The sequence below is a fragment of the Aethalodelphis obliquidens genome, unplaced genomic scaffold (assembly GCF_003676395.1).
Source record: "Aethalodelphis obliquidens isolate GAN/ISIS:26980383/991018 unplaced genomic scaffold, ASM367639v1 scaffold42, whole genome shotgun sequence".
Classification (NCBI taxonomy): domain Eukaryota; kingdom Metazoa; phylum Chordata; class Mammalia; order Artiodactyla; family Delphinidae; genus Aethalodelphis; species Aethalodelphis obliquidens.
In genome coordinates, this window is record NW_020837986.1 from 472,086 (window position 1) to 499,693 (window position 27,608).

Consider the following 27,608-nt stretch of genomic DNA (forward strand, 5'->3'; position numbering starts at 1 on the left):
GTTTGTCTTAAAACAAGTGCTAGTTACAAAAACTAAAGTCAGGGATAATGCCACCTCCCACAGTCAGCCCTTAGAAATTGTTTCCTGGACTCTTTTTTTTTTTTCGCTGCACTGAGTGGCTTGCAGGATCTTACTTGCCCAACCAGGGATTGAACCTGCACCCTTGTCAGTGAAAGCACGGATCGCCAGGGAATTCCCATCCTGGACTACTTTGTGTTGGTTTATACATCATATTATCAAGTTGAAAATTCAGATACTTCCAGGGATCAGGCAGATAGGAAATGAGTGAGTTTTGGAAGTGATAAGGACTGGGGTGAACTAAAGCAGAAATCCGCTCGTCTTCATGACTATTGACACACTCATGGGTGCTTGTGTGTGTAACACTTTCCAAAGCAGTACTTACTCTTCCCATACGTGTGTGCTGAGCTAGAGAGGTATGCTTTTTTTAAAGGGCACTGGGGACCAGATCCCTCTGCTGGTTCTAGCCAAATGGGGATGTGGCTCAGTGTTGCCAGATTTCTGGCTGTTCAAGAGAATTCTCAAATATTTTTAAAATGCAAACTACCCCAACTTTTACACATTGGCTCAAATTAAAAAAAAAACTATAGGGACTTCCCTGGCGGTCCAGTGGGTTAAGACTCCGTGCTCCCAATGCACGGGGCAGAGGTTCGATCCCTGGTTGAGGAACTAAGATCCAGCATGCTGTGTGGCTGAAAAAAAAAAACACAACAAAACAAACAAAACCTATAGAGCGCATCAAATGCATCTGTGAACTACCGGCTTCATGGATCACATCTGTTTGGTGTAGACTGTTGAGGGTTTTCTTTTTTAACTTAACCTTGTGTTCTGAATACTTTTCCATGAACTAAATAACCATTCAGGACAGCATTTCTGTCCTGTCCTAGACCATCCAGTGATTCTATGCTCTGGAGCTCATTTGTTCATGCCACCAAGAGTGGTGCAAGATGCCGCCAGCCCTTTGAATGTGTAGGTTGCTGCTAGGACTTTGTAAGTAGAGGAACTTCAGTGTGAGTCATTAAATCCTCCACTGCCACCTCCCCCAGGGGGCTGGGGTGTGTGGGAGGGAAGGGGCCTTTTTCTAATTTAATCCTACCACTCCTGTTTCATGTAGTCAGAAGGGCACTTAGCACAGTCTGGGGGTTTTGTAAACGTAGATAATAAATGATGTGTTTTAGCCCTTGCTTGTGAATTGTACATCAGAGTGTAAAATCTGATTAAATTATTTGTGACTTCAAAGGCAATTAGATCTTCCTTTGGGCAAGATTTATGACTTTATAAAAAAGGATTGGCATCTGTTTCAAGGCCTAATTGAAACGTGCATTTCCAATTGTCTTTTTGCTTTCAGAAATGTCTGTAGGGTGATTTAAAACAGGGTTTCTCAACCTCAGCACTACTGACATTTTGGGCCGGATGATTCTCTGTGGTGTCCTGTGCCCTGTAGGGTGTTTAGCAGTGTCCCTGGCCTCTACCCACTAGATGCCAGTAGCACACCCCTGCCCACAATTATCACAGCCAAAAACATCTCCAGACATTGTCACGTGTCCCCTGGGGGGCATGCTCACCACTCCAGTTCTCATTGAGAGCCATAGATTTATGGACCGTGCTTTTGAATTTCAGCCCTGATAAAACTCTGCTTAACCTTCAACTTTGAAGCTCTCCAATATTTACATTTCATTTTACATCATTTTCCCCTGAATATAAGATATGCCTTTCAAACGTTAATATTATAGAATAAATAGTCCATAATTTCACGCTGAGAGGTGACAACTATTAAGAACTGGGTGGCTAAAATTTTTTAATGTATATAATCACAGTGATGATGACAGTAATAATTTGTGTGTGTGTGTGATGGAATGGGATTGTACTAAACGTTTTGCTTCTTTCAACTTAGCAGTGTTTCTTTGACGTCTTTCTACTTGAGTGCACATATTCTCATCATCAGTAGTAGGTAGATTTTATGAAGTCATGTGAATGCAGATGTTTTAAACAGATACATTGATTTGTTTTCTTAATGTCTGTAATGTATATATGTGTGTCTAGAGCGATTTCAAACAGGGTTTCTCAACTCATCACTACTGACATGTATATGTTAATTATATATTTATATCTCTCTATATATGGTCCTTGCTCACTTTCTAACCCCCAGTGCTGTAGACATTTTGGCCAGCTTAATATTTTCCATGTTTCTCTAGATGGTCATGAATAAAAGTCTTCAAGAACATATCAGTGATTGAACTTCGCCGGAGTCACACAATTACAGAATTCCTCTCCCTTCATTACATTTTTTATATTAACAAATACATTTTTGCACCTGTTTTAAAGTTTTTTCCCCCAACAAAACCACAGTAAATGCAAAGCATTTTTAAAAGCGCAAAGTGGCTCATAATCTAAATGCCTCTAGTTGACCCTTTTTTTCTTTTTAAACGATGAAAGGACTCCACACACATGGTTAGAATTAAAACAACAAAATGAAACCCAGCAATATTAGAGCGGTATAGAAAGGTATAAAGGAAAAGCTAAAGTTTTTAATTTTTTTATCCCCACTTCTGGGCTCCAGTTTTTCTCCAAAGTTTCCATGATTATGGGATGTGCTGCTAGGAAAAAAAAATTTTACGTTCATTTAAAGATGTGGGCATGCTCTTCAGAAACATTTACACACACGGGGACATTTCTATGCACACTTGAGTTTACCTTTTTCTCTTTTTCCCACACATTTTTGTCAGGATGTAGAGATCTGAGTCTTTCTTTTTAAGGGTTGAATGGTATGTATACCATTATTTATTTAGCCAGTCTCTAATGAATAGGCGTTTATAAGCCATCTTCCATTCCTTTGCTATTATAAATACTGTTGCAGTGAACCTTCTCGTGCATATCCAGTATCAGGGGCACTTTTATATCTATGGGGTGAATTCATAGCAATGGAACTTCGGGTCCGTGTGTTACGTATACTTTAATTCTTTTTTATATTTAAAAAAATTAAAAAAAATTTTTTGCCACACCACGCAGCTTGTGGGTTGGTAGTTCCCCAACCAGGGATTGTACCCATGCCCTCGGCAATGAAAGCATGGAGTCTTAACCACTGGACTGCCAGGGAATTCCCTGTACACTTTAATTTAATTTATTTTTTTGTGTGTTCAAGCATCTACTTTTTAGTTATTTTTTAAAACATCTTTATTGGAGTATAATTGCTTTACAGTGTTGTGTTAGTTTCTGCTGTATAACAGTGAATCAGCTCTACGTATTCATATATCCCCATATCCCCTCCCTCTTGTGTCTCCCTCCCACCCTCCCTATCCCACCCCTCTAGGTGGTCACAGAGCACCGAGCGGATCTCCCTGTGCTATGCAGCTGCTTCCCACTAGCTATCTATTTTACATTTGGTATACTTTAATTTTAATATCATTATCACCTAACTGCTCTCCTGAATAGTTTTTTTTTTTTTTTTTAAATATAAATTTATTTATTTATTTTTGGCTGTGTTGGATCTTCGTTGCTGTGTGTGGGCTTTCTTTAGTTGTGGCGAGCGGGGGCTACTCTTCATTGTGGTGTGCGGGCTTCTCACTGTGGTGGCTTCCCTTGTTGCAGAGCACGTCCTCCAGGCACGCGAGCTTCGGTAGTTCTGGTGCACGGGCTTAGTTGCCCCGCAGCATGTGGGATCTTCCTGGACCAGGGCTCGAACCCATGTCCCCTGCATTGGCAGGCGGATTCTTAACCACTGCACCACCAGGGAAGCCTCTGAATAGTTTTTTGATGCCTGTGAGTGTACCTCTTTCCTCACCTACCCTGAACACTAGGTGTTATTTTTGAAACAAGTGTACCATGCAGGTGAAAAGGATGTAGGTTGGAGATTTACCTGTATATCTCCATATGCCTTACCTGAGTTTACATTTATTTATGTCGAGCTCAGGGTGCTTCTTGACCATTTGTATTTTTCTGTGAGCTGCTTATCCATGTGTTTTCCTTGGTTGCCTAATCACTCAGCATGCCTCTAGTAGCTGCAGAATATCGAGGAGATGGTGTAAATTGGCACCTTTGTAATGGAGAGGTTTTATTGCTTGTCATTATCATTTCTTTATTGCTTACTGTGACCACAGTCATGAGAAGAGGAATGGAGAATTCATTCTTCAATTAATCATCTCATGTATCTGCTCATGTTGTAAATGTCTCAGGCAGCGTCAGTGGCTGGCAAGGAGCCTGTTCTGGAGCGATATTCTCAAGGCAAAAGGGGCACCTGGACCAGCTTAGATGGGGCTGGCAGGGGAGGGCTCTGAGGAGGTGGTATTGGACCCAAATGTTGAGGACGGCTGGCCAGTATGATCTGGGTGGGAGTGGTGGGTTGGGTGGGTGGGGTGTCTTTCCTCGGAAATTCCAAGTGTAAAGGCTTGAGTTGGGAGCGGACTTGATCTTGGAGGGGCCAAGCACAAGGGGCCACGTGGCTGGAGATTCCAGAATGAGGCAAGGAAAGGTCAGCTGTCTCATTGGGTTTTTTTTATTCTGGGGAACTGGACGCCCCTGGATGGTTTTAGGTGGAGGAGTGATGTTTGCTTTCCTTGTTTAAGGCGCTGTCCCGGCTGCTGGGGGGAGGTGCCCTGGGAGGGGGTGCTGTGGCAGGTGCTAGGGGACCTGTGGGGAGCTCTTACAGGGTCTTCGTGGGAACTGATGTGTTAGGGCAGTGTTTCCCAAACCTTTTCTTCATCATCACCCCCGGAGGAGCCCTTTTAGACACTTTCTTCTTCTTTTTTTTTGTTTTTTTTTTTTTTGCGGTACGTGGGCTTCTCACTGTTGTGACCTCTCCCGTTGCGGAGCACAGGCTCCGGACGCGCAGGCTCAGCAGCCATGGCTCACGGGCCCAGCCGCTCCGCGGCATGTGGGATCTTCCCAGACCGGGGCACGAACCCGTGTCCCCTGCATCGGCAGGCGGCCTCTCAACCACTGCGCCACCAGGGAAGCCCCTAGACACTTTCTTCTTAATTGTCCTCCCGTGAATATTTTTTAAAATGGAGGTGAGAGCCACATAACAGAAAATTAATCATTTCAAAGTAGACAGTTCAGTGGCATTTAGTACAGTCACAACACTGTGCATCCACCACTCTTACCTAGTTCCAGGACATTTCCATCACCCCGGAACAAAACCCTGTACCCACCAAGCAGCCACTTCTCACCCTGCCCCCTCTCCCACCCCCATCCCTTTGCTCCATCACTGACCCCTGGCAACCATCGATCTGCGTTCTGTTTGTATGGATGTGCTCAGTATGGATATTTCATTTCAGTGAAATCCTATAAAATATGACCTGTATCTGGCTCCTTTCACTTAGTGTGGCGTTTTCAAGGTCACCCACATTGCAGCGTGCATCAGAACTTCATTCCTTTATACCAGGGCTTGTCTACGTGTTGATGGACACTTGGGTTGTTTCCATCTTTGCGTTACTGTTCATAGTGCTGTTTCGAGGATTTGTTTGAGTATAGGTTTTCACTTCTTTGGCGGCTATACTTAAGAATGGACCCTCATGAACTTTAAACGTATTGTATGTCCTTTTACGTACGGCATGTGTGCTTTATTTATAAAAAGAGTAAGATTTTTTTCACCCCCTAAGATCTACTTTCTGCCCCTTGAGGGTGATAGCCCTGGAGATTGGGATGGAGGTGAGTGCGAAGATTTGGGTGTATTTTGGAAGTGGTGTGCAGAGGACTCGCTGAAGGGCTGGGTAGGCTGAGGCAGGAGAGCAGAGGAGGAACTGAGACAGTGTAGACGTGTTTGGCCTTGAACAACTGGGTGAGTGGTTGTGGGGAGGTCAAGACGGACACAGGTGTTTCACAAATTGGGGAGGTGGGGTAGGTGGCAGCCAGGGATGGGCACTGGCCATCACTTTCTCAGAGGCGAGTTCTGCAGTGTGGGTTGCTAGGTGACCCCGAGGTGCTGTCCTGGTCCTGATTACGTGAAGCAGTGCAGTACCAGACGCCAGTGAGGGTGGCCCCTGCCCTTTGCTGGCCGGGTGGAAAGTGAACCAGACCCATCTCCATGGGAAACCGGTGTTCATGTATCCAAGTGCTGTATTTCAAATTTTTAAAAAGTTTAGAACGTGTCTCTTGAACCTTCAATACTTAAATTTTATTAACAAAGGAAACGTTATGTGTCTATGAAATTGAAGGCTTGTTGTTCCAGTTATTATTATTATTATTATTTTTTTGCGGTACGCGGGCCTCTCACTGTTGTGGTCTCTCCCGTTGCGGAGCACAGGCTCCGGACGCGCAGGCTCAGAGGCCATGGCTCACGGGCCCAGCCGCTCCGCGGCATGTGGGATCTTCCCGGACTGGGGCACGAACCCGTGTCCCCTGCATCAGCAGGCGGACTCTCAACCACTGCGCCACCAGGGAAGCCTCCAGTTATTATTTTTTAACTACACGAACATATATATATATATATAAGAAAACTAATGACTCTCCCTGTGTTCTTGGTAAATTCCTTATATGTCTATGAAATTAAAGGCTTGTTGTTCCAGTTATTATTATTTTTTAACTACATGAACATACATATACAGAACTATAAAACTAATGACTCTCCCTGTGTTCTTGGTAAATTCCCTGCAGGCCCACAGCGGGGGGTAGGGCTCTGCTAGACCACCTGCCAGCCTCTCCTTCTTACTATGTAACTTGAACTGTTAAACAGGGAAACGTGGACTCCCTTGCTTGAGTTCTCTGTGTGACCCCGCACCTTTGTGTGGTTTTGGCTCCCGCTACCCTTTAGGGTTAGTCTTCCTTGTCAAAGTTCCCTGCAGCCCCAAGCAGTGCTTCTGCTAGTATGCTAAGACCCTCCCTGCGAGACCCACTTGCTAGTTTGCTTAAGGGAATACAATTAGAAAGACTCTGGTCTTTAATCCTTGTGGAGGGAATACACTGCACTGATCTTTTCAGCCACTGCAGATCTCTTTTGGAAACAGAACATAAATGAATGAATAATAATTAAAAATCCTAATACTAAAGATTTTATTGGTGATACTTAAATCTTTTGAAGCACCTTTATTTTTCTATTTATCTTTCTATTTATTTATTTATTTATCTTTCTATTTATTTGTTGGCTGCGTTGGGTTTTTGTTGCTGTGCGCGGGCTTTCTCTAGTTGCGGCGAGTGGGGGCTGCTCTTCGTTGCGGTGCACGGGCTTCTCGTTGCAGTGGCTTCTCGTGTTGTAAAGCATGGGCTCTAGGTAGGTGCACAGGCTTCAGCGGTTGTGGCACGCGGGCTTCAGTAGTTGTGGCTCACGGGCTCTAGAGCGCAGGCTCCGTAGTTGTGGCACGGGCTTAGTTGCCGCACGGCACGTGGGATCTTCCGGGACCAGGGCTGGAACCCGTGTCCCCTGCATTGGCAGGTGGATTCTTAACCACTGCGCCACCGGGGAAGTCTCATGAGTTAGGTACTTTTATCAATCCTTTTGTATTATATTATTAGTATCCCTCTTTGTAGCTATCGGGAAAGGAGATTCAGAGACATCAGGTCACTTGCCCAAGGTCACACAGCACGTCCACAGAGCTGGGATTTGAACCTCTCTTTTGGCTCCTGATCCATGCTTTAATCCACTTCTCCCTACATCTAGAGTCTTTCCCACTCTGTTGCATTAAAAATAGTGTTGGCAAGTCCTGGCGCTGGAGCTGAGGCTAGCTCATGTATGTTGACTTGTTGAGCTGGTGTAGAGTTTAACCCATTGAATCCTTACTCTGAGGATCCCCATTTGGCAGATGAGGAAACCAAGGCAAGAAGGCAGCAGCGCGTCCAAGCACTTGTGAAGTCCCTGGGATGTCACGCCACCAGCGTGTCCAAGCACTTGTGAAGTCCCTGCGATGTCGCGAGTGTAACCCCATCACCATCAACAGCTTTCTTGAGGTTTCTTGCATATCTGAGGGGAGCCGGCCATTTGAATGCCTGTCACACATTTATGGTAACAGGACAGCCCAATAATACAGAGCCGTTTCAGCAAAGGGGCAGGATCTAAAAGGTCTTTGGGAGGCCCCAGTTGGCCCATCTGAACACTTTGTTTTGTTAAATGGTTTGGTTTCTGTTCTCTCTTCCCCCACCTGCTCAGGGGAGCAGGAAGTTGGGAGTTTTAAGGTATTTTTAAGACTCAGGCATAGGTACGACTCTATCCTCCTATAAAAGTTTGAAACCCAGTAAGGCGGGAGGTAATTTACCAACAGCACCCTCACTCCATCTGTTGTGGAGTTTGGCTTCGTTCAGCATTGCAGGACCTTTGAAATGAGAAGCCTGCGAGCTCCCAAGGGGTGGAGCTGGCCCCTGGCAGGTGCAGTGGCTGGGTGAACTGGCCCCTGCGTCTCCCACAAATGGACGACATGCCATTTGTAAGCTTGGCTCTGGTCTCTGCATCTGGACCGAGGCGGGGGCTGGTTTAATCGCTGTTTGTTTTGAGATTTACACCTGTGAATGGGCCAAACCAATTTCAGTGGCAGCTTAGCCGATTTGTCTTAGAGCTTTGTGTTTAATAGAATGACTGGGGCGGCCTTCTTCCTTCGTGGCTTTAACGTCGGGTTAAAGCCCTTTGCTTGAATTACATCGCCAGCCCTTCCTGCTCCAACCCCCTCTGTTGTTCTGGCGGCCTGGTTGAAATCAAATAGAATTTCTGTACTCTCCTCCCTGCCCCACACCTACAAGCTTTATATGTTTCTTTATTTGTAAATCTGTCTTTTAACGAGTAACTTACTTTTGCAGCTTCACCAGCCTCCACCAAGACAGGACAAGCGGGGAGTTTATCTGGCAGCCCGAAACCTTTCTCTCCTCAAGTATCAACACCGATCATGACGAAAACGGACAAGACGTCCACCACGGGAAGCATCCTGAATCTTAACCTGGGTCAGTTGGAATTTTGGGAAGCCTCTTTCCGTAGCAGCTATGAGTATTTCTGCAAGTTGTAATGTCCTCTTTTGTGTGTGGTTCTTTTTTTTTTTTTTTAAAAAAAGATTGGTATTTTAATTTTTTTTGGCCGCACGGCATGTGGGATCCTAGTTCCCTGACCGGGGATCAAACCTGTGTCCTCTGCGTTGGAAGTGTGGAGTCTTAACCACTGAACCTCCAGGGAAGTCCCTGTGTGTGGTTCTTGAACCCTGAACTCTTTTCTGTGTACAAAATTTTGAAAAGGTACAGTGGATGGAGATGAAGAGAGATCAGTACAAGGAACTAGCAAGGGATTTCCCAGAGCTTGTTGACATGCAAGGCTGTTTTATCTTGAAATACCTTAGGCCAGTGTTTACAGCCTTGGACCACAGTAACGCAGTTCTTATATTTGTAAATACGTATATTTAAAGTTATATATATATGTGTGTATACACACACACACGCACACACACACATACACAGACACACACGGTATATATTGTTTTATGATTCAGTATTTACTTTCCTTATGTATAGTGTGTTCTGACATATTGTTTTAATTCTTTTGTTTTTTTTTTTTAATGCTAGTCTTCATCCTTGATGTAGTAGTTCTTTTGTTTTTTTTTTTAAACTCATTGAGTTTCAGTTGGTTCTTTTGAAAGCATTACCTTAGGCCAAAGTCTTTAACAAAAATTAGCACCAGAAATGCTAAACACCCAACTAGGAAGCTATTTTAGTAAGTCATTCAGCCATGAGCCCTGATTTTTATTGAGCATCTATTATGTGCTGTGCACTGTTTTAGACCTGGGGCGGACAGTGGTGAGTGAGGGCCCTGCTCTCTTACACAGCTTGGTTCTAGAGAGGGAGAAATAATAATCAAGCTAAAAAAACTAAGACAGGTCATGTCATCATGGAAGGTAAAAGGTATTCATATGACAAGGAGAGAGCTGGGCAGGATGGGGGTGGGAGGAGCAAGAGGCAGTGGTTAGGGAAGGCCTCTGAGGAGGTGATACCTGGCCAAGAATTTGCATGAGAAGAAAACCCAGCCATGTCGGTGTTAAGAGGAAGAACATTCTAGAAGGAACAGGAAATTCAAGGCCTTAGGGTCAGGATGAACTTGGTGTATTATAGGAATGGCAAGGAAGCCCGGGTGACGTGTCCTAGTGGGTGAAGGGGAGATGAGGTCAGAGAACACAGGGACCTCATGGACCTTGGTGTGGGACCATTTGAGCAGAGGAGGGATGTGAACTGACTGGGCATTTTGGAAGGACCTCTCAGGGTGTTGTGTTGGGAAGAGCCTGTGTCAGCCATTCTTAACCAGGGGCAGTTCCCCCGACCCCCCAGAGGATACTTAGCAGTGTCCAGAGACATTTTCGGTTGTTCCAACGTGGGGGTGGGGTGGGCTCTCACCACTAGCATCTAGTACAGGCCCCCCCAGCAGAGATTTACTGGGTTGCGCCTGTGTTGACAGATTTGGTTATGGCAGGAGAATGGGAGCCAAGAGTTCAGCTTTCGATTCTGTAAGTTTGAGATGCCAGCTAAATTCCTAGGTGGAGAGGTCATGAAGGCAGTTGGAGGCTGAGTCAGGCCAGGTCAGGGCAGGAGGTGTAATTCTGGGAATCTTGATTTATACGTGGGATTGGGTTCAAGCAGCAGTTCTCATAACTCAGGGGAGGCGGAGAGTGGGGGACGCTGCTGGCATTCATTTAGTGGTTGCAGACCAAGGATGCTGCTAAACTTCCTACAACGCGTGGGACAGAGCCCACCACGACAGAGGATTATCCAGCCGCAGTGGCAATAGTGCTGAGGCTGAGAGACCCTGGTCCAGAGCATAAAGAAGGAGTGAGGGGCCTGGGCCGCTTGCACATGTTAGACCTCAGGAAAAGTGAGCAGAGGAGGCTGAGAAAGCGCAGGGGACCGAGGAGAAAGCAACACTCGGGGAGTGTGGCCTACTCCGGAGGCCTTGAGTATACCGGGTTTCAGGAAGGGAGGGGCGGCCACCCTTGTGGAGTGATGCTCCGGCCTGAATCCACAGCCTCTGGTGGTCACAGCCCTCTGGGTTCATCTTGTCCTGAGATGTCATTTTCAGATGGAGAAACAGAGCACTGGAGAGGCGACCCTAGGATCTGGGATTACAGAGCCAGAGGTGGCCGGGCTGGAGGGAGCCTGTGTTTCCATGGAGGCTGGGGCCTCATTTACCCAGGTCACCAGGTCGTGCAGCCCGGAAGTGATGGGACAGTCTGGGTGGTGGCTTGAGGGGCTCCAGCTCAGGTTGGCTGGTGGGAATTCTTCACTTGAACCCACGGGGACCCATCCGTTCCCCTGGGGAACACTCATCGTTCTCAGCAGTGTGGTTTGCTTTCTCACACCCTCCTCCCACCTCTGCACCCCCGAAAAGAAAGCTGTACAGAGACGTTCTCACAGTCATGCTTCCTCTCTGCCAGTCATGTGTGGCAGGAGTAGCTCCTTCCGTAAACCGGGCTGTCCTTGGGCGTCTGTGTGATGCTCTGGGTTTTTCCATTTGGCTTGACCGACGCGTGGGAGTGAAAGGTTTTTTTTGTGGGGTGTGTATTGGAGGTGGGCACGGCAGAGTACAAGGCTCTCCTGTGCAGAAGCTCCCCGCCAGCTCTTTCCATTCCTGGGACCAATGCCTCGTTTTGTCAGCGGAAACAAATGCATAGGGAATGTGGCGTTTTATGGGTAGGAATTTCAGTTACCCAGTGGCAAGAGGATCAGGTAGGGATTGGTGAAAAGTGCCGTGGATGGGTAGAAAAATAAGAAAGTGGAGGGAAATGCTGAATACTTCTCATGGGACTTGATGTCTGGCATCCATGTAACTGCTTTGAACAGACAGAAATGAGACAGTGCTAGGGATCATAATGACATCATTATATCTAACAAAACAGTGTTTCATTAAAAAAAAAAAACTGGAAAAGGCAAAATTACTGAGATGGAAGAAAGATCAGTGCTTGCTGGGAGTTGGGGAGGGTTTGACTACACATCACAAAGGGATTCTTTGGTAGATGGAATTGTTCTGCATTCTGTTTGTGCTGGTGGCTACTCGCATCTATTGCAGGTGTTAAAAGTCATATATTCTCCAAAAGGTGAATTTTACTTTCTGTAAGTTAAAAGTATTAAAAAAAAATACAGTGACCTTCAAGGTAAGGTAATAACCCCATTGCACAGAGAAGCAAAGTTACCTACCCAGGATCAACACGTGGTTTGTGGTTGAGTTTGGCCTTTAGACTCGGGCTTGTCTGTGTGTATCTCGGACTTTTAACTGAGATACGAGAACTGAAATGCTGCAGGACAAGGGTGTGTTTTGATTTTCATGGGCCCTCGCCACTGTGCCTCTTTGTGCTGCTGGGTTAGTCTGCCCAGCTGTAGGGTCAGGGGTCAGGTGAAGGTTTGGATGGACGGTCGCATGAAGGACAAAGTGCCTTTCTAAAGGAAGCAGCTCCCACAAGTTGAACCTGTGCTGTCCAACTCTGAATTTTCAAGAAAAAACAGCAATCCAGATTTTTTATGTGAACTCTTCTAGGTTTTAAAAGTTGACCGTCAGTTTCATTAAAAACCTCTATTTGGGGGCTTCCCTGGTGGCGCAGTGGTTGAGAGTCCGCCTGGCGATGCAGGGGACACGGGTTCGTACCCCTGTCCGGGAAGATCCCACATGCCGCGGAGCGGCTGGGCCCGTGAGCCATGGCCACTGAGCCTGCACATCCGGAGCCTGTGCTCCGCAACGGGAGAGGCCACAACAGTGAGAGGCCCGCGTTCCGCAAAAAACAACAAAAAAAACCCACCTCTATTTGGAATTCCCTGGTGGTCCAGTGGTTAGGACTCGGTGCTTTCACTGCTGAGGGTGTGGGTTTGATCCCTGATTGGGGAACTAAGATCCCGCAAGGTGCAGGATCAAAAATAAAAAGTAAAAATAAAAATCTCTATTTAGGCCAAAGAAACAAGTACAACCAAAAATACAACCACCAGCCCGTGGGCTTTACTCTTACGATTTATTTTGCTGCATGACGGAGGGGAAGGCCCTGCACGCCAACACACCGGGCCTCATTTGCTGTCTTGGGCCCCTTCTCTCTGCTCTAAAATAAGGAGCCAGGCTAGGTTCCAGCCCCCTTCTGTGCCTCTACGGCAGTTACAAAATAAGTCCCGAATAAGAATGAGTTTATGGCACAGGGGGAGAGGGGACCAGAGTGGTTCTTTCCTTCCTCTAGACTCCTGTGTGCTTTCTCTGGGAATCCTCTCTCCTCTCGCACACGGTGTTTGCTTTTGGCTCAACAAACGCAGCAGTTGAGTCGTCCTGTTAGTGACAGAAATGTACCTTGATGCTCCGTCAGAGATGCCGACGATGGAACGTAGTCAGACCTGAAGGCTTTCTGCTTGTTTATTCTTCCACTGTTGCTGTTGTCAGGCCTGCTTTCTTTTCTCTGCAGAAAGTGAGACTTTGAGGATGTGGATGCAGGGCTGGGTACCCCGGTTGCCCAGATGTTGTCTTGATATTTTTTTAAAAAATAGTGAACAAGGTGGGGAAGGTCTCTGCTTGACTGATGGATAAGAGCGTCTGCCCGGGTCTCTCGTCTGAAGGACATTGTTCCCTTGACGGAGCTGCTGTTTTGTGCCTCCTAGAAGACCATTCGTTATAGTCTGCCTACACCTTTTGAATAAAGGAGATTTTTTTTTTTAAACTAAAAAAAAAGAAGTGCTTATAGTTTTCTTTTAAAACATTTTGTTTTGATGGCTGTTGCTCTCACCTCATAGTGGCTTGTCTTCCGTCAGGGCACCGTGGGGTGGCTCGGCTGTCCGTTAGGGCCTTCTGATTTTTGTGGAGTCACACGATTGAAGAAAAAAAGTTTTGTTTTTATAAGTAATGAATGCACACGGTAAGAGAAATTTCAAAGTACAGAAAGATGTCTAATGAAAAGCCAGTCTACCTGTAACCTCTGATCACCTGTCTCTGTGACCCCCTTATTCACCCCCAAAAAAAGAGTGACCACTGTTGGGTTTTTTTTTTTGTTTTGTCATCCTCTGACCCTGTTGGCTCTTTTTTAGTCTCCTTGGGGAGCGCTTCTAGACATCAGCCTGGGTGATTTGGTCCCCATTTGGCAATGTCTAGACACCTGTTTATTATCCCAACTGGGATATGGGTGCTACTGGCACCTAGTGGGTGGAGGCCAGGGTTGCTCTCAAACATCCTACAGTGCCCAGGACAGCTCCCGGCCCTTACCCTGACCTCCCCACCCCGCAAAAGAAAGACTTATCCAGCTGCACATGTCAGCGTTGAGAAGCCCCAAGAACACATATATTTGTATCTCTGTATTCCCTTTCCTTCTTTTCTCCCACACACCAATGCTAATGTCCTTTACTGATTATTTTCCTTTTCCTTAAACAGATGGGCTTTCCATATCACCACGTAGAGAGCTCTGCCCCTGTGTTATTTTAGCAGCTGTATTTTTTTCCGTTTAAAGGTAAACTGTAACTTATTTATCCAGGCACCTTATTTATTGAGTAGTTTTCCATTTTTTGCTGTTGGAAATAGCTGCAGTGAAGACCCTTGTGCCCACGTGGGAGTGAATCCGCAGGATACATTCCTAGAAGTGGAACCTGACGGTCAGAGGCCATGTGCTGTTGACATTTGGAGAGAGGCTGCTAGATCGCCCTCTAAAGGGTGGCTCTGATTCACGCTCCCTCCAGCAATGGAAGATCGTGCCTCTTTTCTCTAGTGCGGGTATTTTTTTTTTTTATCCCCGGTTTCCACTTATAGCCTCAGCTGTCTTCATATCAGCTGAAAAGTTCACAATGTTGGCAGCAAGGGTGGATTCCGCAGATATTCCCGATATAGAAGGGCAGAGGTGGAAGGAGTCCTGATAAGCTGCTAGGAGCTAAATGAGAAAGAGAAGCTCTTCTTTTCTCCTTGCGGAGGAGAGTCGAGTTCACACACAGCTGAAAGTTGGAGAAAGATAATTACATTTGGCTAAACTCCTAAAAGTCTGCTCCCAGGGACCTGATGATTAGCCCCCTCCCAGGCTTTCGGTGGTTTCTTCTTAGAATAAACGTTACGGTGGCTCATTGACCCGAGAAACCTTATTTTGTGAAATGAAATGCTTCACCTTCTTTTCATTCCTCTTGATTATGAATATTCAGGCTTTAGGCTAAAGTTAAGAGATTGCATTTACTGCAGACCCACACCGGTATACACGCGTGTGCACACACACACTCGATTATTCTGGTGATGTGTAGATCTATTTTTATGATCCCCGAGGTTTAGGTACACAAGGGTTAAGGCAAATCATGAGGCATTTCCTTTACTCACAGACAGGATTGGTCCAGTACAGGGGCTCACAGCCTAACCTGCCAATTAGAATACCTGGGGAACTTTTAAAGGGCCAATACTCAGGCCTCCCCCTCGCCAGTGAATTCAGTCTCTGGGGGTGGGGCTGAGGCATCAGGATTTTTTTCTTTAAAGCTCCGGGCTGGGAGGGGGGCGATCTCAGTGTGCAGCTAAGATTAGCAGTCACTGGACTAGTACAGGGACTGGCAAAATTTCCAGCCTGTGGACCAAGTCTGGCCCCCGACTTGTTTTTGTAAATAAAGTTTTATTGGAACATAGCCACATCCATTTATTTAGCACATCATTTTATGGTTGCTTTTGCAGCAGAGCCTGTACACCTGCAAAGCCTAATTTAATTTACTCTCCAGCCCTTTATGGAAAAAGTTGGCTGACCCCTGCCTGGTAACTGCTGTGTGGAATCTAACCACATGGGAATGTTATTGAGGACAGAGTGTCCTCCTGTCACGTGGGCAGCACTGCCATCTCCTGCTACCCCCCTTCATGGGAAGTATTTTTGTGAGATACTTCTTTTCCAGCTTGATGCTTGAAAGGCTGCCTTTTCCCTCCAGAATGCAGTGTGCTTCCTCATTTCTGAGAGCAGAAATGACCAGACGGGCCTCCTGTCTTTCCCCTTCTACTGTCATGTTTGCAGCTCAGGTGTTGAAGTCCGTAAGTCCTGATCATACTGCTGTTTAATTGGATCTTCCCTTTTTTCTTTCTATGTTCCCCAGTCCCTCTCCTCTTCCTCCTGTTTTTGCTGTTTTATCCCTGTTTCACTCTCTCTGTTCTCTTTGTAAGGTGCTTCTCCAGTAAAATGGAATATTCTTCCCCCGTCTGAAATAGTTGTGCATTCAGCCGTCCCCCGGCAAGCATCTTCAATCCTGGCCTTGATAGGTTCTCTGAAGAGTCCCCGATCAGCACATGCACACACACCAGACAAACACATGCATGCACATGCGCACACACGGGGATGTTTTTTAAGAGCCATTTCTTTAATGACAAGGATGGTGTCCCTGTTTGCTTTGAAAGCTCACTTTTGGTCTCCCTGGTGACGAACCGCAAGTGTGTTTTGGGGACAGGGCCCTTTCTCATCTTACCTCATTATGGTGATGAATGAAATGGGAGCGATTTGTGGCTCTAATCACCTGTGAGTGAGTTGGGTGGGGCTTTGGGGAGACCTCTGATCCCCTTAAAGGAATGAATCTCCGGCATGCGTTGTGAGAGCATGCGTCCCTTCCTGGGTGTAGGGCAGGGTGCGAGGGTCAGGTCGAGCGGGGAGAGTGCAGGCTTTGGAGGGCCTTTGCAATCCAGCTCTCAGTCTGCATCTCGGTCTCTGTAACAGCCTGATGGTTTGGGGTGGAGGGTAGCAGGGGGGTGGAGAGAAGTCAGGGAGTGAGCTCACAGCTGGTAGAACCAGCTCACAGGTGGCTTATCTTTGCCCTTGGTGGATGCCACATCCTTTCGGACCTGCTTTCTCGGATTGGCCAGGGTAGGTTGGACACCCGCATTCTCTGCTCGAGGGTGTGTTGGAGGGGATGCCAGGGCGAAAGACAGTCTCTCATTGCTTTCTGAGCCTTTGCAGTCACCACCATTTGGTCCCCTTTTTATGTTTTGGGGGCCACTAGAGGAGGCAGCAGAGGAGGTGGGGAAGGAATTCAAGAAGTGCAAGCTCACGGACCCTTTGGAACCTGGGCCAGTTTGGTCGTGCAAAGAACCCATGGCAGAAGTAGCGGAAGTAGGACCTCTGGGCCTGAGTCATTAGGCAGAGACCTTTGCCTGGGGTTAGAGTGAAGCAAGAAGACACAGGTTCATATCCAAGGCTAATCTGTTGCCCATTCCTCAGATAGATGCTGTGAGCCAAAGGAAGGTACAGCACACTGTCTGGAGGGTCTGCTTATCTTGTGTGTTCTCTTTCTTTCTAATTTGAGCTCCAGACTGAGTCGACTAAGAATGAAGATTGAAGTCTCCATGGTGAACAAGGAGCTGGTTCTCTCTCTTATCAATGTGTTCTCTCTGCGAGGCTCGGCGCCTCTCTCGGATACAAGCCCTCTCTGATCTGGGCCTGGAATTCAAAGCAAACTGGCCAGACTCAGTGTCACTTTATCTGCTGCTGTTGAGATTGAACATATTACTGTAACCTTTGGCTTTGGAGGATCCATAATGATGCTGAGTGTCACAGACAACCAGCCTTCTGGCTGGGATTGTGCATTTTCACCATGGAGAGCAACCCAGGCGATGGTTCAGTAGAAACCTGCCAAATGTTCTCTCAGGCTCTTATCTCCAAGTGAGCCCAGGCCGTCGAGCAGATGATATCGTTGGGACGAATGACAAAAACGTCTTAGGTTTTTTTTCCTCCCGGGCTCCTAAGGGTGTTTTTGAGGAGGAAGCTAAGTGATGAGCATTGTCTGCTATTCCCTCCAGTGCCTGGTCTTACGAGGGTGTGATGGTGTCTTCCAGATCGAAGCAAGGCCGAGATGGATCTGAAGGAGCTGAGTGAGTCGGTCCAGCAGCAGTCGGCCCCTGTGCCTCTCATCTCTCCCAAGCGGCAGATTCGCAGCAGATTCCAGCTAAATCTTGATAAGACGATAGAGAGTTGCAAAGCACAATTAGGTATGTCTCTCGGTTTGCTTACCTCATCGTCATCATCATTACTCTTTTTAGGGAAACTACCCGGATGAAATTAAAGCCCCATCCTGGCTGCCTTTTTAGCAGCTGGTTTAACCTTGAGTTGTTTGTTCAACAAAAATAGATTTCTACTCATGGCAGAATATTTCAGATTTGCTAGTTAATTGTTCAGAAGGGCTTCTTGAACTCCTCAGAGTGTATTCTTTGTGGCGGCCTGCCAACTCGAGGTGCAGGTTGTAAGAAAGTTTGGAAGCAGAAAGAGCCTCCTGAGCTTGCCTTTGTGCTTCCTCTCTGCTCACGTCAGTGTCTCCACTTCAGGGTCAAGTGTATCCCACAAGTGTCCAACACAAACCCTCCCCCTCCAGGCTAGGCCGCTTCCCCCTCGGCACATCCATCCTGCTTCTGTATCTGTCGCCTCCTTTCCTCTTCCCTGTGCTGCTGCTTTCTTACACTGCCTACCTGAATCCTGTCCCAAAGGCTGAGCTCGGGCATCACCTCCTCCAGGAAGTCTCCCCTGACTGCCCTCCCCATCTGCCCTCCTTTGCTACCTTATGTCTCTGAAACATCAGTGGTTCCTTTGTGTGGTGGTATCCCTCCCAAACTAGACTGGAAGCTCCTTGAGGGCAGGGAGGTTGCCTTATAAGGATTTGCCTTCTCCAAGGTGTACTTGGTCTTATACACATAGTAATGCTCTGGAATATTTGTTGAATAGGTAAATAAAGCCAGGAAGGTATTTATAAAGAAGTAGGGGCCAGCTGGGTCTCAGGAGAGAAAGCCAGTCCAAGGTGAGGTTTACATGTCAGTGGTTTCTCTGGACCTTTGGGTGAGAAAAGAGTTATAGTTGGGAGTCATCCAGGCTGTCAGAGGAAAGCATTCCTTGCTGGGTTGCTTGTTTGGATGAAATTTTGTAGGCCATTTAGACACCCCTCTTGGGTCCTTCCATGCAGCTGGTCTAACTCCTTGGTTTATTATTGTTAATAAGAATTTTAATATTTCCATTTACCGAGGGCTTCCTATGCCACATGCACTGTGCATAGATTGTCCTGGGAGGTTGATACTATTATCAACACCATTTTCAGGTGAAGAAACTGAGTCTCAGAGAGGTAGTTCATTCGTTCAGGGTCACACAGCTAATAAAAGCAGAGGAGCAGGATTTGAATTCATATCCTTTGGGCTCCAGTACCCAAGCTTTTCCTATCACATGTGTGGTCATGCTTGTCCTGGCATCCGACCATTAGTTAACAGTCGTATAAGCCCTGGGATCCAGAAGTTAAACCAGATCTGGGTTTTTGTGTTTTGATTCTTTCAGTTTTGACTGAGCCCTGGAGGAAGTGGGTATAATTCACTCATGATCCTGCGGGGCTTTTCATGGTTCTTACCCTTTTAAGAGTTTCCCTTCAGTGTGTCTGGGTCAGGATAGTGACCCCGCTCATGATAACCGTTGCTCTAGAATGAGTGAAACACAGAGCTGATGGGGATTTCCTCTTCAAAATTTTAGGGTGTAGCATTATTTACCTACAGACGGATGACACCCATTCCCGAGAGCAGGAAACATAAATGGGTTAAATGGAACTGTTGTTAGAAATATACTTTTGCCCATTTTTGTCTGTATATGTATGAAACTCCTGCTGTTTTATGTTTTTCCCTTTTGATAGAGACATGGAAATGGATGACTTTCCTCTTGACTCCATTGCATGTAGAAAAACAATGCAAACACAATGACAGTTGACTCTGCCTCAGTTCAGGGAGCAAGATGGGGACCGGGCAGCTGGGTCACCTGTAGGCAGTGCTCCCCCACCTGAAGGGGCCAGTGGCTCTCAGCCCCAGCGAGCCTTGCAGGCCTGTGACCCAGAGAGGCCAGATCTTCTGCTGTTTCAGCACAAGCCCTCCATCTTGATTTCTGTGAAATCTCCTGATTTGTGAATTGGCCAGCAAGTTCTAAGTTTTAAAAAAGAAAAAAAAAAGCCAACAAATAACAAAATACCCAAAAGCATTGGGTCAAACCATTGCTTCCTAAATAACACGTCTGCTCGCCAGATGTGGCTCATGGGCTATGAGTTTGCAACCTCCGCTTTAACGCTTTGGGAATTTGTGGGAAGAGTGTTGGTGGCGAGTCAGGAGCCCAGGGTTCTGGCCTCGCTTCTCTGTCTTGGTTTTCTTTGTGTCCTAGAACAAGTGATTTCTCTGGGTCTCTATTTTCTAATCCGTAAAATGGATCTGTTTTAACAGCGCAGGTCTGGCATTCCTTCCCTTCCATCCCTCCCGTTGTCAGTGTCCCAGTGAGTTATCCATAAGGCAAAGATTGAGCTCTGGATAACTTCGAAATTCATGTTGTTTGGTCCCATGTCATCTTTGAGTGTCAATAACTAAAACCCTTTGCAGACAAGTTCCATTTGTCGGCTGTCGTCAGCTGCAGCTTGAGCGCACTGCTAACCCCACCAGGCCAGTGTGATGCGATTTGAAATGTTTTTTTTTTTTTATTCCAGCGTTGGGCGTGGAAAATGGTTGTGATTTTTTGGTCCTGCTCTTTATTTTGTGAGTACGCCACATGCTGGGTTTTCTTTTTGAATTTAGGCATAAATGAAATCTCAGAAGATGTTTATACGGCTGTAGAACACAGCGATTCTGAGGATTCCGAGAAGTCAGATAGTAGCGGTAGTGACTCTATCAGTGATGAGGAGCAGAGGTCCAAGAATGAGCCGGAAGATGCCGAAGACAAAGAGGATGCTCAGATGGACAAAGAGCCATCTGCTGTCAAAAAAAAGCCCAAACTGGCAAACCCCATGGAGACGAAAGAGGAGCTGAAAGTCAGCACGTCGCCAGCCAGCGAGAAAGCAGACCCAGGCTTGCCCAAGGAGAAGACTAGCCCTCAGCCCGACAAGGACTTTTCAGACAAAGCAAAACCCTTGCCTCATCCCACAAAGGATAAGCTGAAGGGAAAAGATGAGACGGATTCCCCAACAGTGCATTTGGGCCTGGACTCCGATTCAGAGAGCGAACTTGTCATAGATTTAGGAGAAGACCATTCTGGGCGGGAGGGTCGAAAAAATAAGAAGGAACCCAAAGAACCGTCTCCCAAGCAGGAGGGTAAGTGATTGTACCCGTTTCTGGTTTCTTGATTTGGTTTTAGAATGCCACCTTGCAATTTGTGTTATCTCGAGTCAGGTGACCCTCTCCCATCACAAAGGGTGGCGTAGCAAAGCTTGGATTGGCTCCAGGTCACCCAGCTAGTTACTGAGCTGGACCAGGACTTAAACTAAGCCTGCGCACCTTTCACCTGCTCAGTACCCGATGTGGCTGATTTTGAGCACAGAAAAATAAGTCTCTTAGAAAGTAGTTGCTTCTAGCTGTTAGGTCATTTTTAGCCTCAGCAGCTTCTTTTCCAGTAGGCTCGCTCATTTCCCTAAAGTGTTTGTCAACATTTAGACATTTGACAAGGCTGAAATTGTTAGAAGTGTTCAGTTGGAAAATCTTGATAAGTTTAGCCTCCCTTACCTCTCCTCACGCTGCCCAGGCATCTCAAAGTGCTTTTTCTTACCAGAACACAAGACCATTTGGGTAGGTGGCACCAGAACGCTGAGTTCTTGAGCCACTAGAAATCACACGGGCATTGTAGGATGCTGCCTGAGTTGGTGTTCCGCCATATTTGCGATTAACTGACATGGGCCCAGGGTTTCTCAGCCTTGGCGCCGTTGACATTTTGTGCTGAATAATTCTTTGTCCTGTGCACTGGAGGATGTTTGGCAGCATCCCTGGCCTCTTCTTACCGGATGCTGGTAGCACTTGCCCAGTGGTGGCCATCAGAAATGTCTTGACATGGCCGGATGTCCCCTCGGGGGCAGAATCTCCCCCAGTTGAGAACCCCACTGCCTGAGCTCAGCAGTTCTCTGCCGCTGAACCAGTAGTGGCTGCCCTCAAAGCTGCTGCAGCCCAGGCATGTCGGCAAACCCTCCAGCAGGAACTTGGGAATGAGTTGAAGGATGTCCCTCCCACTGAAGAAGCAGTCAGCACATTTTTCAACTGGTTTGGCTACTGGGTGGTGAGGGGATTCCCACAGGCCTGAGAAAGATAATGAAGAATTAATTAAGGGCTAGGAGAAACATGGCCTAAGGACAAATTAGGGGTTGTAGCCATAAAACCTCATGGACTTCGTGAGTTACTTAAGGGAGTAGCCAGGTTTAATTTTTGACTATGCTTAACTTCTGACAGGAGCTAACATCTGAGTTCTATATCCCCTGGGGATTTCTTAGGCTGGCTTGCTTAAAGCGAGAGGGGGATGGGCTTTGAGAATCGTTCCTCTGTGTTTGTATCAACGTGACCTGTTCTGGAACCTCAATTCCTGCAGTTCATCAAAAGAGGATGGAATGTCTCTCAATGGTACAAGGGAGGAAGAGAGAGAGGCAGTTGGGTGGGACAGGAAGGATGGCCCACCACACCATCCTTTAGAATTATGAATGGCATCTGAAAAATCCGATTCTTTTATGGATTGGGGTTTGAGGGACAACCTCAAGTGTTGCAGAAAACAATAGGAGTAGCATTTATTCCACGAGGTTTGTGGGAATATTGGGGCACAGATGGTAGTGTTCCTGTGAATGATACTTTTATGCTATTCCTCTCTTTCTGGAGTAGATCCTTTTTTTTTTTTTTTTGCGGTACGCGGGCCTCTCTCTGTTGTGGCCTCTACCGTTGCGGAGCACAGGCTCCGGACACACAGGCTCAGCGGCCATGGCTCACGGGCCCAGCCGCTCCGCGGCACGTGGGATCTTCCCAGACCAGGTCACGAACCCGTGGCCCCTGCATCGGCAGGTGGACTCTCAACTACTGAGCCACCAGGGAAGCCCTGGAGTAGATCTTTTGATTGGTTGTGGGTTTTTGCCCCTTCCAGAAGGAATTTGTGACAGATTGATAAGAAACGAAATGAAAATCAAGAAATCAGTGTAAAAGATGAAGGTAGAATAGTGAGAGGTCTGGGGAAAATTTGTATACAAAAATACATACTGTTCCAGCCTTCAGAGTTAGCAAAGTTGGGCTTCCATTTTGACTCTGAGCTCCCTAGCAGTCAAAGCAAAAAGGGAAACATGAGTCCCTTAAAAGAGCTCATGTTTTCCTCCAAAATAAAAAGCATTCCAGTTGATTAAATGAAAGTGAGCTCTTCCTCCCACTGGTATCTGCAGGAAGTTTCTCCAGGAGTCCCCGAGTGTGTGGTGGACTTTTAAGCTGAAGATGTCTCTGAAACATAATTCAGAGCGGCTTCCCAGGGGTTGGGGCAAGACTGCTTAGTCTGAAATCCAGAGCCCCCCTGATGGTGGTTTGGGTCTTGAAGAATCAGCTTCGTGTCAGTGATGTACTTTCACTTATGAGTTTATTAAGTGAAGGGCGTTTTGGAGAGTGCTTGGTGACCTCCAACTGACCTTCAGTTAGGAATGCGGCTTCTGCACAGTATATGAATCCTCAGATAGCAAAATGGCTTTTCTAGCTAGTGCTCTCAGAACAGAGGCCAAAGGAGCTCGCTTAACAACCTTTACTATGCTTACCCTGTCACATCAGTCATTTCCATCCTTCTCTTAAAAGTCGTTTTTTTAAGGTACAAGACCGTGACCAAAGTCTGGAATAAGTAGGTTAGTTTGATGGGGCCGCTTTTGGAGTGTTGGCCTTTAAGAAATTCACCCTTTTTGAGGCTACAGGTGATTATACACTCCCAATTTCTAGGACAAATGGAATTTTCCACGGCCTTTCCCCCGCCTCCATAAACCATCAGAATCCTCGAGAAATTAAAATGTTTTAGTGTCTAAATGAAAACCCCCCCGCCCCGCCCCCCGCAAGAGTGCTTCGAGCCTGGAAGCTTTTCAGATTGCACACTCCTGTTTTTTTATTTGGGAAAGAGCTCCAGCCGTGACGCGTGCAGACTGGTTACCCATCTGCAAAGCCACCTGTTTGCTTTTGCAAGACAGGAGAGAGAAAAGGACCTTTCTGCGGTTGCCCTTTGCCCAAGGAGGGACCAGGCTAGTTAATCAACCAGGACAATATATTTTTTGGTCACATGGCAGAAAAGGGAGGCATTAAAGTTGCTTCTGCAGGTTAGAAGCCCTGCCTGGGGGGACCCTCCCAGTGTGGGGCTTTTAGAAGGGCCAAGTTCAAAGCCACCTCTGCCCCTGGAAGGGGCAGGGGCTATATCCGGTATCTGGCAGGTCATCCTGGGGAAGGATGGGGGCTCCTCACTGCAGGTAGAGCGCTTCTCCCAGCCCATCCTGTGTTCCTGCCCATGAACTTGGCTGGACTCTTCCCCAGAGGAGCAGGAGAGCCACCCAGGTGTGATAACCACCAAGAAGACACCCCCCCCCTTCCCCCCGAGTCAGAAAAGTCAGCCTGTCTTCTCCTCTCACACTCCTTGGTTTCCCCAAACCCACAGTTTACTGAAAATCCCCCCTAGAATAATCAAGCCCATGCCTTTCCTGGGTGATAGAAATCTAAAAAAGACAGGTGTAATCCTTAAAGAGTTCTGTCGAGGCACATTGTCAAGATCAAGGGTGCTGATTTGCACCCGTGTTTTGTGTGTGAACCCCAGGGAATCCTCTCTGGGGGCAGGTTCACCTCTCCAGTGCCAGGGGCTGCTGCAGTGATTACTGACCACACACCCCTTTTACAGATGAGCACTCACGAGGTCACACCCCCTTCTACGCTGCTCAGTGCTTTTGGCTCTAACCTGCCTTCTTGCCAGCCCTCCTCACTGCCTGCCCTCACTTAACCAAAATGCTGTCTATTCCTGAGCATGTCTTGGCTAAAGCTGTCCCCCTCCAAATTCTCCCTGCTGCCTGTTGAAATCCTACGCTCCACCCCCATAGCCCAGCTCCTCCCAGGAGACATACTCTGAAAGGCAGCGTTTTTCAAACTTGAGTCACTTGCATTCATTATTTTTGCCATTCCTAAGTCCTGCCTGTATAATTACGGACTTAATATTTTTATCTGAAACAACAGCTCTTTAAAAAAAAAAAAAAACTCAATTTTAGACTTAAACTTGACCACCACACAGTAGGTAAAACAGTATAGTGTGCTCTACATAAAAGACGCAACAGGAACAACTACAATCAAAACAAAAGCAAGGCATCTAAATTCTAGATAAATACCATTGTGCTGAGGAAGGTTCTGTCCTTGGGGTGGAATTCCCTTTAGTGTTAGGTGTCAAGGCTACCAGGACCACACCGAGACTGTTCTGAAGGGAATCAGAAGAGATTAAAGAAGATACTCTTCTTTTTGGGTCACTTACTGTTATTCAGTGCTTTGGCCTATGGGAATCCGTCTGGTTCTTTGGGGTACATGCTTTCTAGGTTCCCTGGCCAAAGAAAGCGTTTCTCTTAATCTCCGGATTGACTTTGGCTGGGTCTTTCTCAAAGTGCTTACCCAACTTTAACTTTGTAAAACAAGATACTTGCAGTGATTCTGTTCATCCACTGCATCGTCTACTAGTAGGTGAGCAACTTGAGGGCAGGGGCTGGGTCAGGTTGGCCTCAGTCCCCCAGACGCCTTGACATACGTCTCAGATGTGAGCAAGTGCACGGAACACAAGGGGGCTGATGTTTTAAGATACGGCATGCTGCCGAAGTGGCCTGAGCGTATTGTGTAAGTGCCCATTCACCGGGGGTCTTTGGCATGCTAGCCTCTGATGGTCACCCAGAACTTGGTGGTGTAGAGACCCTGCAGGCCAGCCCGAGTCAAATCCACTTTTTGTTTGTTTGTTTTTTCACGCATTGGCTTTAGTCGTAGGTAAAGCTCCACCATCCACGACGGCGGGCAGCCAGTCTCCCCCCGAAACGCCGGTCCTCACCCGCTCTTCTGCCCAAACTCCCACGGCTGGTGTCACGGCCACCACCAGCACCACATCCACGGTCACGGCCCCGGCCGCCGCTGCCACAGGAAGCCCAGTGAAAAAGCAGAGGCCGCTTTTACCGAAGGAGACTGCCCCAGCCGTGCAGCGGGTCGTGTGGAACTCCTCAAGTAAGTTTCAAACGTCCTCCCAAAAGTGGCACATGCAGAAGATGCAGCGCCAGCAGCAGCAGCAAAACCAGCAGCAAAACCAGCAGCAAAACCAGCAGCCTCAGTCTTCCCAGGGGACGAGATATCAGACCAGACAGGCCGTGAAAGGTACCGAGCCTCCCCTTCTGCTCTCCGTGGCGCCCGGTCCCTTTTTGGCCACATGGACAGGAGAAAAATAATCGTTTTATTTTTTCAGTTCCCCTTGGTTTCCTGGTTACTGTATCCTGGAGGCCTCACACATTCCATTTGGCATTATTTTTAAAAATTGTTTTCCAACTTGCTTTGTACTTTTCTTTTTTCTTTTTTTTCTCATTTTATAAATACATGCATATGTTCTTCTTAGAAAGGGGTGAAGTAGACACATAGACACAAAAATGTGTTGTCCTGATTGATTTGCCATTTCATTCTCCACCCTTTCTCAGAGGTCACTGTTAACCGTAAGATCTTTTTTATGCATGTATGCATATATATTTATGTATATATGTGACTTCATAAAATATTACTTTTTTTTCTTTTTTCTTTTTTAAAACGTGAAAATGGTACCATACTTGCTTTTTTCCGTGCCCCCCCTCCCCCCATCAGCATGTTTTGGAGGTCTGTCCATGTCAGTACATACAGCTCTACCTTATTCTTTTGGACTGCTGCATAGTATTCCACAGTTTATTTAAAGTATTCCCCTACTGATGGACATATAGGTTGCTTCCAGTTTTTTTTCCTGTTGTAAGTAGTGCTGCAATGAATACCTTTGTTTAAGTTTCCTTGTGCACATCCATGAACCCCTGGACATTGTTTTGGAAAGAGTACAGTGTGAGAAGTTGGTAGCAAAGGTTACCTTAATAACTAGCGATTAGCCTCACACACAAGAGGAGCAAGCGTCAAGAACCAGTTGCTGAAGTGCGGAATCATAGCTCCCGGCAGGAGGCTCCCTCTGGAGCTGATGGAAAGCTGAACCGTCTGATGGGTACCAGTTGGCCCAGCTCTTGTGAGCACTGATGTAGAATCTTGTTCCCCTGGGAAACCTGCATCGAGATCCTTGAAGGTTGGGCTCCTTGATTGAAACTCTCACATGCTGAGTGCACCCCTGTGAGTAGGACTATTAAAAGAGTCGCAGCAGGACGTGGGGTTGAAGAGTAGCCAGTTCTTGAATTGGCTCCCGTTGAAACCCTTCAAAGATCAAGGGGAGGGCAGACTGAAAGATTGGACTCGCAGCATTGAAGTACAGCTGGATTGATCTCGCTGTTTGAAGAGTCGTTGGGACAGAACCGAGTCTAGAATATTTCATGTTGGGGTGACCAGTTCTGGTCTTCTGAATTCATCCCACTTAAGCATAGTGAGCCTTCCCCAGGGGAATTTAAGTGCTGGCAAGAAGGAGCTCATTGATGGTGTGATTCTTAAATCCCAGATTATCTTGTCAGGGATGAGCAAAGCTGGCCACTAGTTAAAGTAGTAAAGACAGATTTCAATCAGCTCTTTACTATTGCAATAGGGCAAAAAGTCCAGCGTGAACTAAACATGTACACAGGGGACTGGGCGTTTTAAAGGGAGAATTCGGGAATAGGGAGGGTGGTGGGCAGAGGCTCTGAAGAGTCAGAAAGTGAAAATTTACATAAAGTGGGAAGGGGGTGTTGGTCCATTTGAAACATCTGGGTTTGCTAACTGGTACCTACTGAAGGTAGGCTCCGACCCTCCCACAGAGACTGGGAGATGGGCCCCATCA

At 46.9% G+C, this 27,608-nt stretch overlaps 1 protein-coding gene across 32 annotated transcripts in view; it reads left to right on the forward strand.

The window, feature by feature from the left end:
- ZMYND8 (zinc finger MYND-type containing 8) overlaps window positions 1–27,608 on the forward strand; it is a 126,112-nt gene that overhangs the window by 71,933 nt on the left and 26,571 nt on the right. For 16 of the 32 annotated variants that reach the window (XM_027078125.1, XM_027078114.1, XM_027078121.1 and 13 more), the window contains 4 exons: window positions 8,737–8,877; window positions 17,693–17,845; window positions 20,435–20,947; window positions 25,616–25,999. In XM_027078125.1, coding sequence (XP_026933926.1) covers window positions 8,737–8,877; window positions 17,693–17,845; window positions 20,435–20,947; window positions 25,616–25,999 — 1,191 coding nt within the window. The remainder of the gene's footprint in view (window positions 1–8,736; window positions 8,878–17,692; window positions 17,846–20,434; window positions 20,948–25,615; window positions 26,000–27,608) is intronic. The other 16 variants (XR_003427039.1, XM_027078131.1, XM_027078126.1 and 13 more) reach the window with 2 other exon arrangements.